We start from the raw sequence: 13,958 nt of genomic DNA, 5'->3' as shown, positions 1-13,958 counted from the left end.
TAAGCCTATGATCCTTACTATCAAACTAAGTCCTAACCTGTACAAAGCATAAAGATGCCATATTACTTAGCAATGGAAGGTTTATGCAAAAGAAAAAAATCCTCATGAAACCCTATTCGAGAACACAGAAATCACAGAGCATAGAAACGGCGTGCATGGCATAAATTTAGAAAGATAGTGATTACCTGAGCAAAGATGGAGGTTCGGAAGAGGATGAAAAAGTTCGAGTCAGGAAGATCCTCAGCTAGGCGACTGTCTGGTTTCGAAACTCTGAAGGAAAATTTCTTGAAGTTCTTGGCAAAGACGGTAAGAAAAACCTTTTTGAGAAGAAAAAGGAGGTATTTATGGAGACCGAGGTACGGCTAAAAAGTAACAATCATTATTTTTTAATTCTCGAAACGTGGGGAAGTGCATAAGCCGTCAATTTGTTTCTTGAAAATTGAAAAGGCTTGATTAGACATAATTATGTCACGATTTTCAAGAACGCACGGGGATGCTGACAGGCATCGTGGGGATATGAACGGTTGCTTCCTTAAAGTTTCTTTATTGCTGGTCGCACTAAACAAACTTGGGGGGCAAATGTTATCCAAAAAACAAGCATGGATGACATGGAAAATATTTAGTACACGTGGCTAACATCTGGCAGAATTCATGCTTGACTATCGACCAGGAATACATCTAGTGTCACGATGTTCGATCTCTTTATACGACCAACCTGGTCGTACGAACGATATACGCGGAAAAGATCTTATGCCATTATGATGGTATCCGAAATTATCTCCCATGATTTCCTGAGTATCCGACTATTTAGGAAATCATATCTGTAACAAATTAATGTAAATCCTCCTTGAGCCTATAAATAGAGAAATGGGGCTCAAGGGAAGGGGGCTTCTTCTTCTTTCTTGCTTTCGAATCATTAGAGATTAGAGTTATCCTATTTGATATATTGTATTTATCTTTAGAGGTAGTTGAAACTCATTGAACCCTAGTTCTTTGATCACTCCTTTGAATCCTATATCAATAACAATTCAAGTGGACGTAGGTTATTACCAGATTCTGGAGCCGAACCACTATAAACCCTTGTGTTCTTTATCATTTCGCCATCACATTCTTTCCAGTGTGTTTGTCCACATCAAGCAAATTTGACTCCGTGTCAGTTGGCTAAAATCAGAGTCAACACCCAAGAACTACTGAAGTTTCCCGTAAAGGAATTTACAAAGGTCCAAATCCAATAGTTCTTGTGAATTGTAAATTATTTACGGGATTTCGTCCCTCGACTTTCAGAGATGACAAGACCACTTAGTGACATGCTTAAAAAGCAAACTCCACCATGGTCACAAGAGAAAACTATAGATGTCAAAATACTAAAGGAGATGATGCAGGCACTACCACCTTTACATATTCCTTCTGATGGAAAAATAAATCTGTAGACAAACGCTAGTGATCGGTATTGGGGAGCTGTCCTACTTGAACAGGATAAGACGAGGAATAGAAAAATATGTGGATACAAGAGTGGCCACTTCAAAGATTCTCAGCTCCACTAACATTCTACCCTAAAAGAATTATTGGCGATAAAGATGGGTATTAAAAAATTTGAATTCCATCTGATAGGTCATCATTTCTTGGTAGAAACGGACTTTGCCACGTCAAAAGAAATGACCAGTCAAAAGAAAAGCAAGACGAAAAATGCCCAACTTTTGAGATCGACATTCTGGTTGGACAAATACTCTTTTGAAAATAAACACATCCAAGACAAAGACAATATTGTGGCTCATTTCTTATCTAGATCACCCCTTGCTATAAATCTAGCTCAGGATACTCACCAAGAACCATCCCCATTGTCTCCCAAAAATCATCACATACCATCCCATTCATACTCATGATGGCTTCTTCCTCTTCTATCAAACACCATCAATCTTTTCCTCAGGATGCAAAAAATATCCTTTCAAAGAAGTCCCACAGATCAGCCATGGAAAGTGCAACTCACAGAGTAATCTTTCTTCAGAATTTTATGATTTCCAAACTTAGACCTTCTATACAAAATGACTTTGGAATCCATCCAAAGTATCCATTTTCTCAAATCCTACCTCTTCGAGATTTTATCTTTACACCAAAGTCAGTAGCTCATTTCTTCTGGTATTTGACCATTGTTTTTACAATAGCTGTCGAAATACAAACTACGGTCTTGCACACATCATTAAAATCATTCCTGGACCAAGAAATGTTCAAACTGACTTACCAAGTCCAAATGGACATTCTGTCCTGGTTCGATCCATTGGGCACATGGAAAAAGGTCCTATTGGCTTAATAAGAAAATGTCTAGAATGACAAACCTACTTTTGTCTACCCACTAGGCCCAAATGTTGCCAAGCTAATGAACGGTTATAACTATTCTCTTTCTTATACTTAATGCAAAACTTGATGCAGAACATAATATAGTTATTAATCCAACATTCAAAGTATGCGGGTCAAAAGAAGATCCACTAGGTGGTGTTGAGGGCGAATAATACATGGACATCCAAAAAAGTCTATTTGAGAAAAATCAGACTATACCCCCTGAGTTATGGCCCAAGCCAGAAGATGATGCTCCTTGGGAAACGTTCCCTTCTGACTATACTTGCATGATAACAAGGGCCCTTGAAGCCTTCTACATTATAGAAAATGAAACAAATCAGGTCACCAAACTCAAAGAAACTTTAGAGCAAAAATATCTGTCACTATACAAATTGACTGACACTGAAGGGGTAATTTTGCGAAAAAGTAATTACTTTGAAGATTCTCAAGATCCACATGCTGACACTCTAGATATGCAAGATCATTATCTCTTCTAGTACATAGGACACTACTACAAAATTGTACTTAGACGACATGCATGAGATGATGTTTGTAGTAAAACTGTCGTGTCATGTTAAAAATATACATGACACAATAGTCGCTCACAAACTGTTGTGCCATGCAAATTAAAACTCACATGAAACGACAGTTCTAATGAGACTGTTGTAACATGCCTATTTTTAACATGAGACAACATTTCTACTTAAACTGTTGTCTAATGTAATACAATTTTTCTAATCAAGTACTAATTTAATTTGTATTTTTTTAATATAATTTAATATATTTTATGTAAGGCTATTTAGGATTTTTACCCCCGAACTATTACCACTACCGTATCGTGCCCCCTAATTTTTTCAGGCCGTTAAAAATTCCCCCCGAAATATTCACAGTAATGTAAAGAATGACTTCCGTTAACTTTCAACACATGTGGCTAACAAAAGGCTGACATGACTCTTTACATGCTGATGTGTCTTGGCCATGTCAGCGCCATGTGTGTAATTTTAAATTAAAAAATCTATAATCATATTAAAAATTAATGAATTGAACACTAAAAAATAGAATTAATAAATTAAACCATTTTTTATACATTAAAAAAAATAAAAACCATATTTAAAAATAATAAAATTACACACATGGCGCTGACATGGCAAAGATACATCAGCATGTAAAGAGCCATGTCAGCCTTTTGTTAGCCACATGTGTTGAAAATTAACGGAAGTCCTTCTATACATTACTGTGAATATTTCGGGGTGAATTTTTAATGGCCTGAAAAAATTAGGGGGCACGATACGGTAGTGGTAATAGTTCGGGAGGTAAAAATCCTAAATAGCCTTTATGTAAATATATTAATAAAATGTATTAATTAATAATTTGCAACACACAATACCTACTAGTTAAAGAATGAGTTTTATTTTTAAATGAGTTATTCAAATAATTGTTTATTTTTTTAATACTTTTTTTGTAATATTAATTGCTAATTGAATTACTTATTATATATTTAATAAAATAAGATTTCTTTTATTAAAAATTCATTAATGATTGTGTTGTTTGGTAACACTTAAAAAATAAGTTTTTATTTAGTTAATTAAAAAATTGAGAATTAAACAAAAAATAGTGTTTGGTAATTTTATTTTTATTTATTATTTTTAAAATTTTAATTAAAATTCATTAAATTTTGAAATAAATTTTTTTTCACTTTTAATTTTTTTTAAACCGTTACGACTTTTTGTTTCTTTTTTTTTTCTTCTCTTCTTCAAATCAACACCCTATTCCATATTGTTAAAGAAAAAATAAAAATAAAATTTATCAAACGCGTTTATTGTTTTTAAAAACAAAAAATAATAAACGCGTTTGATAACTTTTATTTTTATTTTTTGTTTAACAATATGATATGTTGATTTGAAAAATAGAAGAATAAAAAAAAAGTAAAAGTTGAAAACAGTTTAAAAAATTTTGAAAGTGAAAAAATTCTATTTTCAAAATTTAATAAATTTAAATTAAAATTTTAAAAAATAACAAATAAAAATAGAGTTACTAAACATATTTTATGTTTAATTGTTAAATTTTTTAATTACTTAAATAAAAAACTATTTTTTAAGTATTACCAAACAATATAAAAAATTTTACCAATTAAACACAACCCATAATTATTAAAAATTTATAGTATTAATTTTATTTTTTCTTTGAAAACTAATAAAAACTATTTTTTTAAAAACATATTATTTTTTCTCTTCTTTATTTTTTAAAGAATGACTTATTTCTAGGTTAAAAAATTGCCCCAGTAATCTTGACCCCCTCCACCCTCGTTTGACCTAGCGCGCAGCACCTCCTCCATGACGGCGCCTCCCACCTCCGTTCGACAACTCCAGACAGCACCCCAAGACAGTAGCCCAGCCGCCGTTCGACCCCAGGACAGAAACCCCGCCATTGCTCGACATCCACAACAGTTCGTGTGACTGGAGCACTACTACAAAATACCCTTTATAGGACACTTTTTTAAGACACACACCTAAATGTAAGTCCTTAAAAATGTTTATGAAGCTTTTAGGACACTCATTGAGAGTCCTGAAAAAACACAATTTAGGACTCACAATGAGTGTCCTAAAAAAGTATGCGAGTCCTCAAAAGTTCTTGGTTGAAAAATTAGAAATGATGACTTTTTAGGACTCCTAAAGTGAGTCCAAAAAAAAATATTAAGTCTTTAAAATTGTTAGTAAAAGGGACTTCATTTTTTTCGAAAATTGGGGATCAAAATTGTTCAGCACAAAATAACACAGAGTAGAAAACTCAAAATAACACAAAGATAAGAAAACTCAGTCACATTTGGGGATTTCGGTAGGGCTTGCTGGACGGAGGAGCGTGGGTGAACGATGGCTAGTGGGTGGTGAACGGCGACGAAGGAGGCGAGCAGCAAGCGTCGGCTCTCGGGACCCAGGGAAATCTTCTTCGACATCATGGGTTCTCGGCTCCTGCATCTCGGTTTGCGGCGGCGGCGCTGGTTCTCGGCAGAGGCACGGGTTCTCGACGGCGTTGGTTCTCGACAAAGGGTTCCCGTTCACGTATGGTCCATGCCCAGCAAGTTTTCTTTTTAATTTTTTTTAAATATTACATTATAAATATTTATATATATATCATACATAAATATATATATATATATACAGCAACATGTTTTTTCTTTGGTTTTCTTTCTAATTTTGATCTGCCGCACAGGTCTTCTTCTGTTCCTGTGGATCGAGAAAGGTCTGTATAATTGTTTATTTTGTTTTTTATTTAATGGGTCTTGTTTGATATTTGCCACTGCCTGATTCTGTTCTTGGTTTTGTAGATGTCGGTGGGTCAGTGGTGGATTTGAGTTTTTTTTCAATTGTGTGCAAAACTTCTATTGGCTATATTTGTTCAGATTGTCATATATAATATCCCCTTGCAAAAGAAATACCTTCTTGAATTTTGATTTTGGAAATCTTTACTATTCTTCATGTCATGTTAGATTTGATTGCTTCCACTACCCTGTAGTCCATATGCACTTTGCAAAGATAAGACATGTGAGAAGGAGATCTGGAGACTTTGTGGTTTATCTTGTTAAAAATTGAAACTTGTTTGATGATGTTTATTCTGGATTCTCTTGTCTTCATTGTGCTGTTTTCTTTATTTGATTTATCACTAGAATGAAATTATTGTGCATAAACTGTGACTGTTTTCTAAGTTTAAGATACCATTATGCTCTGGTTTACTAATGATATGGTACTTAATTTGATTGGTTTGAAAAGTGGCAGATATTTGGCTGAATTACTGGGAGAAAGGCAGAAGTTGGTGCCATTCATTCAAATTTTGCCTCACTGTAACAGACTTATTAGTCAAGGTTTATGAATTCTTCAAGTTTATTACATTTGAGATAGTTGTTTCTTACTATATCTTGTGCTAGCTTTTAGTCTTTTAGTGATCATTTATGTTTTGTTTTCTTGTGCTCTTTAAGCAACCCCTTATGTGTTTTTGTTAAAAAAAGACTTTGTGAATCTTTGGTTTCTCAAGCATACATGATCAACCTAATTTGGATTTGCATCTCATATGGGCATTCTGAAAGTTGGCTTCTCTCTCTCTTGATTATTTTATGATTTTGCATATTCGGTATCTGAAAAAGAATTGCAGGGTTACTGCAGCAAAGAGTTAATGGTTGAGGTGAAATATGTGATATTTAATTGTGTCGCACCCACAATAGATGACACATATTTAAAGTGTGTTAATATTACACGTACACACACAAGTACGCACACACGCACACACACATAAGATATATTCCTTTTTTGCATGCTGTACTGATATATGCCAATAACAATTGTACAGCGTAAACAAGTTCTTTGGTACTTAAGGTCATCTGTTCTATTGGTTGTAAGTTGATGTATGCCACGAAGTGTTTAGTTTGCGAACCTGACAAACAATCTTCTTGTTTCACACATTTTGTGCTCAAACCGTACCTTTTTGTTTATGCCATCACAGAAATTAGACGGGTATCAGGAGGTTTCAATCCAAGTTTTGTTACCAACAAATCTACTGTAATTATTATTATTTTCATTCGAACTTTGACTGCTATTTTTAATATAGTTATCATTATAATTCTTTCTTTTGAGACTTTTTCAGTAGCTGCTGCAATTAATTTCTTATTTTGGCTTAATATCATGTCATTATTTGTTTATCTTCTAAAATGATATTGTCTGACCTTTAATTTCAGTCTGGGAAGTTCGGCATGGTAGTGTGATGGCTTTGAGGGAAATTTTAACCCATCAAGGAGCTTCTGCTGGAGTATTTATGCCTGACTTGAGCTTCGATGGTGCACAATTTTTTCAATTAGAAGATGAATTTGTATCACATAGAATGAAGAGAGAGAGAGAGATTGATTTGAATATGCAAGGACCAACAGATGAGTTTGAACCAAACATGAAAATGCCGAAGTTTACTGATGTGTCATCTCCATGGGTGGATACAATGACTATTGCCAACATAGATTGTAACTCTGACATCAATATAAAGGTTGAAGATGGTAGTATGTGTGATTTGCTTGCTGAGCCAATTACTGAGTTGTCCAACCTTAGCTCTGTTAAGGTGGAGTCAGATTCTCACCTTGACACTACATTGTATTCAACTAAAGAAGATACTACATTGTATTCAAATAAGGAAGTAACTGAGACAGCCATATTCGAGGACTCCTCCAGCATTAAGGAAACAGATGTGATGAAAAATATATCTGAAAATTCTGAGCTGATGAACTGGATTAAATTGGCTAGGCATTCTTGGCTTAAGAACTGCCAATTTCTTCAAGAATGTGCAATCCGCTTCCTGTGTGTTTTGTCATTAGACCGGTATGCTGTTTGTTTTAACTTTAGCTCATTGTATTAAATATATTCTAGTTATCATAACCGTTCTTTTTTTTTTCGTAGCATGCTTCTCATTGGGATCTTCCATGCCTACTCTAATAATACATTTTACTTTTGTATTGTTTAATTGCAGTTTTGGAGATTATGTATCTGATCAGGTTGTTGCACCAGTGCGGGAAACCTGTGCTCAGGCATTAGGTGTAGTTTTCAAGTACATGCATCCCACTTCACTACATGAAACATTGACTATCTTGCTAGAGATGCAGGTAAATTTCATGTAAGCTCATGCTTTTTTGTTCTTTAAGTGCAGGTTTCTTTGTTTTTCGATGTTCCATTGATAACATTTATTATGCTTCTGATATTTCTTTATGTTCAGTTTAGACCAAAATGGGAGATTCTCCAGGGAAGTCTGTTGGGTATCAAATACTTGGTGGCTGTAAGGAAGGTAAATATTTGTGTCTAGAATTTAGTGATATTGTAGATATGCTATAATGAAATTTTTTTCACACATTGGTTGATGAGACATCGTGATGTTACTTTTAGTCTTTTCTTTTTCTCCAATAGCAATTGGGTAGATCAACCAAACTATAAAGTAAGAAGATATTTGACTGATGTCTTGCCATGCCATGTAACATTGCACAGTCATATGATATTTACCCAATTTGCATAAATACACCACAAAGGTGACAGAAACTGAATGAACAGGAGGAAAGATTGAAGTTGATAAGATATCATCTACAGTTGCAGAGAATGATAGGGAGCCATCATAAATTACATCTAGAGATTCCATTCTTTTTGTAGATCATAAAAGGATAAAAACATTAAAATCCTTAGAATCAAAGATTCACTAAGTTACCCAAAATTTAAAAAATTCTCAAATGTTCATCAACTCATTTTTTTTTCACACCCTGGAAATTTTGATACTTTCTTTCGAGGCAGAGTTGCCAGCAAGTTTCTTATATATATATATATATATATATTTGTGTGTGTGTGTGTATCTATATAAATTAAGCAGAACTAAAAGGAATACATAAAACAATTCAGTATTAGATGCCAAATAAGTCAAATTGAGGTCTCACCGTTGTTTTATCCAGCTCCAATTGACATGGTTGGATTCTACAGAAACACAAGAACGAATTGAAGAGCATGTGATGACAGGGAATAGATTGTTGTACAATTTAAAAATCTAGCTTATGGTGGGTGCATTATAGTCTTTAAGTCGAAATGAAGGTACTCTTGAAAAATGAAATTTGGAGTATGCTTCCATTGTATCTTTGGTTGCCTGTAAATTTTGCATTTAGTATGCGTATGATTAATTGAAATTATAAAGTAACCTGAACCATGCATCTTGATGACAAATGTCAACTTTAAAATATTCTTTTGAGATCTGGGTAGAAAATTTGGAATGTGATAATGGTTCTATCAGTAAAGGGAATTAGATGCTAATGATTATGCTGAGATGTATACTAAATTGGAGGGAGGCAGGAGGATATCAAAGCTGTGGACAGGATCGTGCTATTTTTGGGCTATATGGCTTCAAAGGAACTGCAGAAAAATATGAAGGGAGAGAAGAATTAGCAGAAAGGCTATGGGAGAAGCTTAAATTTTGGGTTGCAACTTGGGTTTATAAAGCCATAGACTTCGAGGGGATATCTTTTCTAGACCTTAGTAGAGAATGGGATTTTTTTTTTTTTTTGTATTAGAATGGTTTCGATTTGTGCTAAGATGTTGTTTTATCTTTGTTTTTGGTTGTTACGAGGTCATTTCTGATCTCTATTTCTTTGAATATTTTTTACATTCAAAGTTTGAAAAGGAAAAAAAAAATTATGCTGAGACGTTAGGGAGAGCAGATTAACAGCCTAGCAAGGTATAGATCTTCATAGAACACTGTCTCTCCTGACATTGTAAACCCAAGCTACTGATGCTCTTTTCACATTTAATTGATAAAATCTTGAATCACTGTAACTGTACTGAGTGATTTACGATTTAATAATTTAGCATTCAGGTATATGGATTAAGGGGTGCATACAACAATGATGTTAATCTATAATCAAGTTTTTGTGTGTACCTGTGTTTTTTTTGTTTATGAATTTCTCTGATTTGTCTATTAGGAGATTCTTCATGAATTGCTTGGACGTGTTCTCCCCGCATGTAAAGCTGGGCTGGAGGACCCTGATGATGATGTTCGAGCTGTTGCAGCTGATGCTTTGATACCAACAGCAGCTGCAATTGTTAGTCTACAGGGTCAGACATTGAATTCCATAGTGATGTTACTATGGGATATATTACTTGATTTGGATGATTTGAGTCCATCTACCAGCAGGTAGCTTTCATTAATTTAATATCATTAATCTTTCTCTTTTGCTTCTGATTTCTGTTGTATTATTGTATGTAAGTTGTGTACCTAGCTTACCAGAAAAATAAGAGAGAAGGGAAATCTTCAAATCCCTGCTAGAGTTCCTCTAATAAATACTTTTTTTTTTTTCCTTGAATGACTGGTTAATACTCATGCTTGGTTGTGATATTATTTCACTTTTCTGTATTCTTTTCTAACGCTTCAATACTTTTAATTAATTAGTTCGTAATTTAAGATTTTTAAAGAACTTGCGATCCACTTGCAGTGTGATGAATTTGTTAGCGGAAATTTATTCCCAGGATGAAATAATTCCAAAAATGTTGGGAAGTTCTAAAGACAGCCAAGAATTTGATCTATATGAGGTAGGCTTCATTGATGATAGTATTGGAGGAATGAGTATGCAGGAGAATCCTTTTATGTTAGCAACATTGGCTCCGCGTTTATGGCCATTTATGAGACATAGTATAGCATCAGTCCGTTATTCAGCTATTCGCACTTTGGTAAATTTCTCTATGCTCTAATCTATTTATTATGGATGCATGGATTTTTTTTGAGAAACATGTTCAACAAGGGTAGTTTTGCCTAGGATTTTTCCAGTATTTTTTTTGTATGTTTGTCCATTTTATAGTGTTGTGCCAGGAATCTACATTTTTTATTTTTTTTGTTTTTTCTAATAGTTTTCTGTGTTTTATTTGTGTAGGAGCGACTGCTTGAAGCTGGATATAAAAGAAACATTTCTGACTCTTGTAGTTCTTCATTTTGGCCATCATTTATACTTGGTGATACCCTTAGAATTGTCTTCCAGAATTTACTGTTGGATTCAAATGACGAAATTTTGCAATGTTCTGAGAGAGTTTGGAGACTCCTTGTTCAGGTTTTTAGAATTGTCTTAGCATTATTTTCCATGGTTTATAGATTGCTTACTTTAGTTATGTTGGTCTCATTCAATTAACTTTACATTGGTTGATTCTAGTCTCCAAAGGAGGACCTGGAAATTGCTGCAAGGTCATACATGTCTTCTTGGATTGAGCTTGCAAGTACTCCATATGGTTCAGTGTTAGATGCTACAAAAATGTTTTGGCCAGTTGCCCTTCCACGGAAAAGTCATTTTAGAGCAGCAGCTAAAATGAGAGCTGTAAATCTTGAAAACGAATCTCATAGAAACATCCCCTTAGAATCTACAAATGGAGCTATTCCACACGAGAGAATAGGAGATGATTCCATTAATCCTGTTAAGATAATTGTTGGCACTGATGTGGAAATGTCAGTCACTCGTACCCGAGTGGTCACAGCAACAGCATTGGGCATTTTTGCATCTATGTTGGAAGAAGGGTCCACACAATACGTTGTTGATCCATTATCGAGTGCACTGACCTCTATGGCTGGCGTCCAGCGGCAGGTAATGCTATATTTTTTCTAGATTGATGGGATCTGCAAGTTATGTCCTCCCTTTCTTTCTCTCCTCATGTTCCCTTTAATATTTAACAACTTCGCATTCTCTGCAGGTGGCATCTATGATTCTTATTTCTTGGTTCAAAGAGATAAAAAGCGGGGGCTCAAATGAAAATCAAGGAACTACGTCAAGTTTTCCCAATCATCTTAGAAATTGGTTGTTGGACTTGTTGGCATGCTCTGACCCTACATTCCCTACTAAAAATTCGCTTCTACCTTATTTAGAGCTTTCAAGAACCTATTCTAAGATGCGTGGTGAGGCTAGTCAGTTATTACATACTATGGAATCATTGGGTATGTTCGATAACTCGTTATCAATTACAAAGCCTGAATGTGAAACTTTGAGTGTGGATGATGCAATAAGTTTTGCATCCAAAGTTCCAGCCTTGTGTAATGATAATGTTGGGAATGAATCTGTTGGACATCTTGAGGATATGGAGTCAGCAAGACAACGACTTCTTACAACTTCAGGGTATTTGAAATGTGTGCAGGTACTTTCAAGAATTGACCGTTCCTTTGTAATGCAGAAATATAAAACTTTGTTTCATTTTATATACATGTACGCATATCGAATTCTCAGATTAATTCTTTCTAAATTGTAATTCATTTGATTACTCATCTTCTATTTCCAATTTTTCCATGAGCTTTAGTTGCATACAAGCAGTTTTTGCATCATCTTTTCTCTCATACATGCTCATTTTTTTTTGCTTTCTGGAATGGGTATGCAGATTAATCTCCACGTTTCAGTCTCTGCCCTTGTTGCTGCAGCAGTTGTTTGGATGTTGGAGCTTCCCGCACAACTTAATCCAATTATCTTGCCTCTAATGGCTTCAATCAGAAGAGAACAGGTAGCATTTTGGATACGAGTACAAGTTTATGTTGAAAAATTTGTTAAGAGTGATCATAATATTTCTTAATTTTTTTTGAAGGAGGAGAGATTGCAAGAGAAGGCTGCTGAAGCACTTGCAGAACTTATTTATTATTGTATTTCGCGTAAGCCTAGCCCAAATGATAAATTAATTAAGAATGTATGTAGTTTAACATGTATGGATCCATGCGAGACACCTCAGGCTGCAGTTATTGGCTCCATGGAAATTATTGATGATCAAGATCTTCTTTCCTTTGGGACTGCCACTAACAAGCAAAAAACAAAGGGTCAGATGATAGCTGGTGGTGAAGACCGGTCGAAGGTCGAGGGCTTCATTGGCAGACGAGGGTCTGAACTTGCATTGAAGCATCTCTGTGACTACTTTCACACCAAGAGACTACTTTCATAAGCCTATTGGGGGGGTCTAAGAGGCTTGCTAGAGTTACTTTTTGAAATCATAGCTAGAGTTTCTTGAGCGGATGAGTCATAGCTAGAGTAACTTTTGAAATCAGAATTAAAAAAATATACTAATTGTAGTTTTTAGTTAGCACTTACATAGTTATTCCAAGTGAGTTCTATATTCCATGTGAGTTAGCACTTATATATTTTGATATTGTAATTTTTAGAGTTGGAACATACTGAGTTCTATTGATTTTGTTTGCCTGTTCATTCTGTCTGAACTATGTTGTAATTACACAGGAAATTATGAATGAATATAGTGGTTGAAAATAGATAAATGAAAAAAATTCTCATATTCTATATGGGATGTCGGTCTCCACAAAACTGTCTTCTTATGTATTGCCAGGACGATGCTTGCACATAAATTGTCATCTCATGTACTACAGGAGGATGACGCTTGAGTAGGAACTGCTGTCTCATTTACTGCTGTGGATGACACTTGCACAGAAACTGTCGTCTCATGTACCACAATAGACAACGTTTGTATAGGAATCATCGTCTCATGTATGACAGGAGATGACGCTCTTATTTAAACCGTCGTTTCATGCTTTACATGGCATGACATTGCATGGGATGACGGTATTAGAACCGACGTACGAGAGTCCATACGACGGTTTAAAACCATCGTCCCATGTCAATTTTGTAGTAGTGGGAAAAGAATGGGATATTAGATATACAGATTATGAGGCCTGCTCTCGAGCTGGCAGTGATCAGGATGGAGAAGAACCGACAGGATGGAGCCCACTCCACGAGGATCCAACGTACGATTCTGACCACGAGGCCAGCCATGAATTTTTTAAATAAATATTATGTCGTTTAGTCTTTTGCTTGAGTCAGGGAATCTTATCTCTTTTCTTGTATGGTTTACTTTATGCTTTAGTCCTTTTGCCTTTTGCTTTGGATAGGGAATCTTATCCCTTATATTGTCTACTTTACCTTATGCTTTGGTCAAGAAATCTTATCTCTTATCTGGTCCCAACTATGGTTGGTTTTGACTACGATGGTTAAATTTGTATGCTTGAGTACATGGCTATATAAGGCCATCATCTCTCTTTGTGTAAGGTAGAGAATGACGAAGTAATAAAATATCAGTGTTTATTATAAAAAATGTTATTCTAAA

At 34.9% G+C, this 13,958-nt stretch overlaps 1 protein-coding gene across 5 annotated transcripts; it reads left to right on the top strand.

Annotated features, from left to right (window-relative positions):
* The first annotated feature begins 5,077 nt into the window (after nt 1–5,077).
* LOC133819162 (TATA-binding protein-associated factor BTAF1-like) lies at nt 5,078–13,048 on the top strand. 5 transcript variants are annotated; one of them, XM_062252337.1, is made up of 13 exons: nt 5,078–5,393; nt 5,545–5,574; nt 6,108–6,193; nt 7,061–7,688; nt 7,837–7,980; nt 8,085–8,148; nt 9,815–10,026; nt 10,325–10,559; nt 10,760–10,933; nt 11,033–11,458; nt 11,565–12,002; nt 12,240–12,359; nt 12,441–13,048. In XM_062252337.1, the coding sequence occupies exons 4-13, from the start codon at nt 7,087–7,089 to the stop codon at nt 12,786–12,788; spliced, it is 2,763 nt and encodes a 920-aa protein (XP_062108321.1). In that variant the 5' UTR covers nt 5,078–5,393; nt 5,545–5,574; nt 6,108–6,193; nt 7,061–7,086; the 3' UTR covers nt 12,789–13,048. The 5 variants fall into 5 exon arrangements, with proteins under 5 accessions (XP_062108321.1, XP_062108322.1, XP_062108319.1 ...); XM_062252338.1 differs by having other exon boundaries at nt 6,102–6,193; XM_062252335.1 differs by lacking the exons at nt 5,078–5,393; nt 5,545–5,574 and having other exon boundaries at nt 5,600–6,193; nt 10,763–10,933.
* The last annotated feature ends 910 nt before the right edge of the window (nt 13,049–13,958 follow it).

The sequence above is a fragment of the Humulus lupulus genome, chromosome 2, assembly GCF_963169125.1.
Source record: "Humulus lupulus chromosome 2, drHumLupu1.1, whole genome shotgun sequence".
In the NCBI taxonomy this organism is placed as follows: Eukaryota; Viridiplantae; Streptophyta; class Magnoliopsida; order Rosales; family Cannabaceae; genus Humulus; species Humulus lupulus.
This window is presented reverse-complemented; position numbering and strand designations above follow the sequence as displayed.

Bases quoted from the DNA above. Each gene is read 5' to 3' on its own strand.
- LOC133819162 (XM_062252334.1), top strand. From the start codon at position 6,052: ATGCTCTGGTTTACTAATGATATGGTACTTAATTTGATTGGTTTGAAA. The intron at 6,194-7,060 runs GTTTATGAATTC...CTTTAATTTCAG, and splicing joins TAACAGACTTATTAGTCAAG to TCTGGGAAGTTCGGCATGGT. The intron at 12,003-12,239 runs GTACTTTCAAGA...ATGGGTATGCAG, and splicing joins GGTATTTGAAATGTGTGCAG to ATTAATCTCCACGTTTCAGT.